The 4,266-nt window shown below is 36.5% G+C and overlaps 2 protein-coding genes across 4 annotated transcripts in view; both read right to left on the bottom strand.

Moving 5' to 3' along the window:
- pik3r6a (phosphoinositide-3-kinase, regulatory subunit 6a) overlaps positions 1–744 on the bottom strand; it is a 26,710-nt gene extending 25,966 nt beyond the window's left edge. For both annotated transcript variants that reach the window (XR_001605158.1, XM_016238144.1), the window contains exon 1: positions 560–744. Coding sequence is in view for 1 of the 2 variants with exons in the window: in XM_016238144.1 (XP_016093630.1) it covers positions 560–638 (79 nt within the window). In the remaining variant the exon portion in view is untranslated. The remainder of the gene's footprint in view (positions 1–559) is intronic.
- A 326-nt stretch (positions 745–1,070) lies between these two features.
- The window catches only part of LOC107555377 (phosphoinositide 3-kinase regulatory subunit 6), a 27,229-nt gene continuing 24,033 nt past the window's right edge, over positions 1,071–4,266 (bottom strand). For both annotated transcript variants that reach the window (XM_016238143.1, XM_016238142.1), the window contains 2 exons: positions 3,152–3,258; positions 1,071–2,262 (listed from right to left, as the gene is read on the bottom strand). In XM_016238143.1, the coding sequence (XP_016093629.1) occupies positions 2,106–2,262; positions 3,152–3,258 (264 nt within the window). In that variant the 3' untranslated portion in view covers positions 1,071–2,105. The remainder of the gene's footprint in view (positions 2,263–3,151; positions 3,259–4,266) is intronic.

Genomic DNA, 4,266 nt, shown 5'->3' with positions numbered 1-4,266 from the left:
CTCTCTATTTCACCCAAAATGTCACTTACGCCCTTCTGGTTCTCACCCCTCGATAATGAAGCCCTGGAATTGATTTGAATGGACCACAGTTGCTTTACCCGGATGATCTCCATAAGTTTATTTTGCAAAACTTTGTTATTAAGGTTCAGTAACTGAGCTTCTGAAAGCAGCAGAAGGTGCTGTTCTGCGAGAGCATTTTAGCAAATGCAATAAAGTCAGTATGACACTGTAAACTCCACAAAAGCTCTGGAAAAGGCATGTTCTTCTATCCTGAATCTCCTTTCCATTTCAAAGTCACCACAGCATGCAGTCTACACAAAATATATCTCCATGCAGAGCATTTAAGTTATTAATGGCTAAATTATGAGACTCGGCTGTTTTCGGATCTCAGCATAACACTTTTCAGCCTGAACTCATTCTTTACAACAGCAGAAGTTCCACCTGTGACATTCAATCTGCACAAACCCCAATGGAGAAGAGAATGCAAGTGTGTGATAGTCTACTATACCTTTCACCAATACGTTTTGATAGGTTTTGATACAGAGAGGTGTAGTGATACCTGTTTGGTCCACATCTGTTTTCCATTTCGTGCATTCCAGGGACCCATACTGACAGGATGCTCTGCGCTTTTCATCCATCACACTCCACTGAAACCTAATCTTATACGAATATCCTGACTTAGTTGAGACAGGCAAAGCAAGAGAGCTCTCTAAACAAAAATGCTGCGGATCCAGCGGTTCTCGTTGCTGAGGAAAATAGCGACGGCTGTGGATAACTAGACATCATTACGCAGCGGCAGATATTACACTGCTATTCCTGACTCCTTGACGACATCTTGTGGTCATCATCATCAACAACAACAACAACAACATTTTTGTGCCGTCAGAGTACCTTCAAGTTCATGTCCTAATGCTTCTTCTTCTTCAAAAAGAAAAAAAATACATTTTTTTAATAAATATTAAAAGTTTTAAACATCGTAACTGTGTTAATAAATCTGGACTCAAGTTTGTTGCAATAATTTGAAAATGCTACATTTATTTAGCATATTTATTTACAAAATCAAATCACAATATTTACAAAACAAGAGGTCAAATCAACAATTGTGCAAACTTTTGGCATAAATTAATGCCATAAATCTAAAAGAAATAGAACTGAATTAGGTTGGATAATCATATTATTGTGATCATGTTTGTTCTTTAAAATAAATGCCTGGCATAACCGGAAGACTGGGATTATTGGCATCAGATCAGAACCGCTGGAAAGGAACCCCAAAATATAATTCAGAATGTACAGAGATCGATGTAAGGAAGATTAAAATATTGGCACCAATAATTATTGTGTTAAAGACAGACTTTGACTCTTGACCAGCTTAATGCACAACACAACCTTTCAAAGCTTGAACCTTTTGTGTAACAATAGTGCTGTTCATAGACAGTAATTAAAATACATATCCTTTATGCTTTTTAATTTTAAACATGTTTTTGATGCTATAAAACCTTCTTATGGAAGGTCCTAAATTTGTAAACATGTATAGTGGGATAAAAATAAAAGCATAAAACAAAGAATGTATCAAAGAAGTGCAAATCATTAAGGTAATGTCAGTTTCTCTGAAACACTTGGTCATATGGCATATATTTTATGTTATACAGACATACTAACCACTGCACCTGCATTATACTGTAATAAACAGTTACTCTGTTTTTCTGCTGGAAAATCCAGATGAAAGCCTGGCAGTGCGTGGAGAATTCTCTTCTTCACATACACTTAATGTGTACATATTAAGGAACAGGTTGATTGTTAAAGCAGAAAACAAGTTCAAGTAAATCCTACGTCTTTGGGAAACTCAATACCATGCCTGCATTAGTGTTAGTGAGTTAGCTGTGTTACACATTAAAATACTTCCTGGACCGATCAACTTGTGATTCACAGATAAAAGTATATATATTGCAGTAAAACCTGCTTGGTAAAGTGTCTTAGCTGATCATTTGATCACATGGCGACATTACTGCAGATTGCATTGTTTAAAACACAATACACATACTGCAAGAGTCCAGAACTAGCCTTTATGTTGACAGCTAGCAGCCTCCATCCCGATCCTTGTTCGTTTAGTCGATTATTCCAGCAAATGTGTTAATGGGCAGAGTCAATCCTTTGCTCATGTATTTGCTCAGTCCAGCATCACTGTTACCTTCTGCCATGAACTTTGACTTCAAGGATTTTTGAACGTAATATCCAGGGTCTCGACATGGAGCAACCTCAATGCTGTGTTAGAAAATATAGTACAATGCAAAGAAATCAATGTTTCATCTAATCTGTATCACTCTCAAGTCCAGAAGAAGGCATTTTTTATTCTTTATTCTAATTCTATGTCTTAATTATTCTTTAAATCAAGTTAATCTAATTTTGGTAAGAATACTGTACACTACTGTTCAAAAGTTTGGGGTCAGTAAGAGTTTTTTTTATTTTGCAAAGATGCATTCAATTAATCCACAGGGACAGGAAAATTGTTTTGTTGTTACAAAAAAATTATATTACAAATAATATGCTGTACTTTTGAAATGTGACAATAGTAAAAACTGTTACTTGAGCACCAAATCAACGTATTTTAATGATTTATGAAGGATCATGTCACATTGAAGATTGGAGTAATGGCTGCTGATAATTTAGCTTTGCCATCACAGGAATAAATTACATTTTTAAATATATATTTTTTAAAAAACCTGTTATTTGAAATGGTAATAATATTTTACAATACACTCTTTAAAATAAAGGTTCTTCACAGCTATGCCATAGAAGAACCGTTTTTGGTTCCACAAAGAACCATTCAGTCAAAGGTTCTTAAAAGAACCATCTCTTTCTTACCTTTTTATAACCTGAATAGCCTTCTTCAGTTGTTAAAGTTTCTTTATGGAACCATTTAGACAAAAAAGGTTCTTCTATGGCATTGTGAAGCACCTTTACTTTTAAGAGTGTACTACTGTTTTCACTGTATTTTGAACAAATAAATGCAGCCTTGGTATAGGGTTGCATAAGAGACTTCTTTCCAAAATGCTAAAACATCTTACCAACCTCACACTTTTGAATGGTAGTGTAGGTAATGAACCTCTTAATTAAAATGATAACATGAGCAGAAAAAGCACTGATTTCTCACCTCTCAACGTTCATGAATTTCCTTCGAAAGTCTTTGTCCAAACGTACTGTGAAAGTTGATTTGTCTGGCGTCTTCAATTTAAAATTGCATGTTCTGATTTTTGTCTCCTAAAAAAAGAAACAAATCACAGCATAAATATCTGAACTTAATCAGATATAAGTTGCATTTACTTCTCATGACAGCCAAGCTAAAACGCTTCACAGTTACAATCCAACAACATAAAAGTAGAGATTTAAAGGGGTGGTTGACTGTTTTTTTCTCTAGGCTTGATTGTGTTTATGGGGTGCAGTCTAATGTGTTAATACTTCATTTAAAAAAACAACAACATTATTTTTCACATAATTTACCTTTATTCCACACCGCTCTGTCCCTTCTATAAACGCGCTGATCATTTCCTGCTTTTATGAAGCCCCTCCCTCAGAAATACACAATGAGCTCAGATTGGTTAGCTAGCCCAGTGTGTTGTGATTGGCTAAACCGCCTCTAGTGCACGTCTAAATGTCCCGCCCCTTGCCTCAGCGGTATGTGCTCCGGTTGTATTGTAAACAATGACGTTGTCTATATTGCTTATCAATTTGAGCCCGATTGAGACGCAGAGGATATTAGTGAAAAATACACAATGAGCTCAGATTGGTTAGCTAGCCCAGTGTGTTGTGATTGGCTAAACCGCCTCTAGTGCACGTCTAAATGTCCCGCCCCTTGCCTCAGCGGTATGTGCTCCGGTTGTATTGTAAACAATGACGTTGTCTATATTGCTTCGAGCCCGATTGAGACCCAGAGAGTATTAGTGAAGAAGATCGCGCAGAACCTGTGCAAGCACGGCTCTTAATTGTATGTTTTTTGTTTGTTGTTGTCTCATACTTTTAGATATGCTGTTATTTGTAAATGCTACTGCTTCTGTTAGCTTTTATTATACGGTTTTTATCCGGATTAAAGCTTTAATACAGTACGGCAACTGCACACACGTCCATGTATAACGCTTCTCATCATACCTATGTGAAAATAAGTGTATAAATGGAACAGTTCATTGTTGGAGCTGAGCTGGTGATCTGAATGAGAGAGAGAGAGCGAGAGAGCGAGAGAGAGAGAGCGAGAGAGAGAGAGAGAGAGAGAGA

Source organism: Sinocyclocheilus grahami, unplaced genomic scaffold (assembly GCF_001515645.1).
Source record: "Sinocyclocheilus grahami isolate Dianchi unplaced genomic scaffold, SAMN03320097.WGS_v1.1 scaffold533.1, whole genome shotgun sequence".
NCBI classification, from domain to species: Eukaryota; Metazoa; Chordata; class Actinopteri; order Cypriniformes; family Cyprinidae; genus Sinocyclocheilus; species Sinocyclocheilus grahami.
The sequence above is the reverse complement of the archived record's forward strand: the minus strand, read 5'-3'. Positions and strand labels throughout refer to the sequence as shown.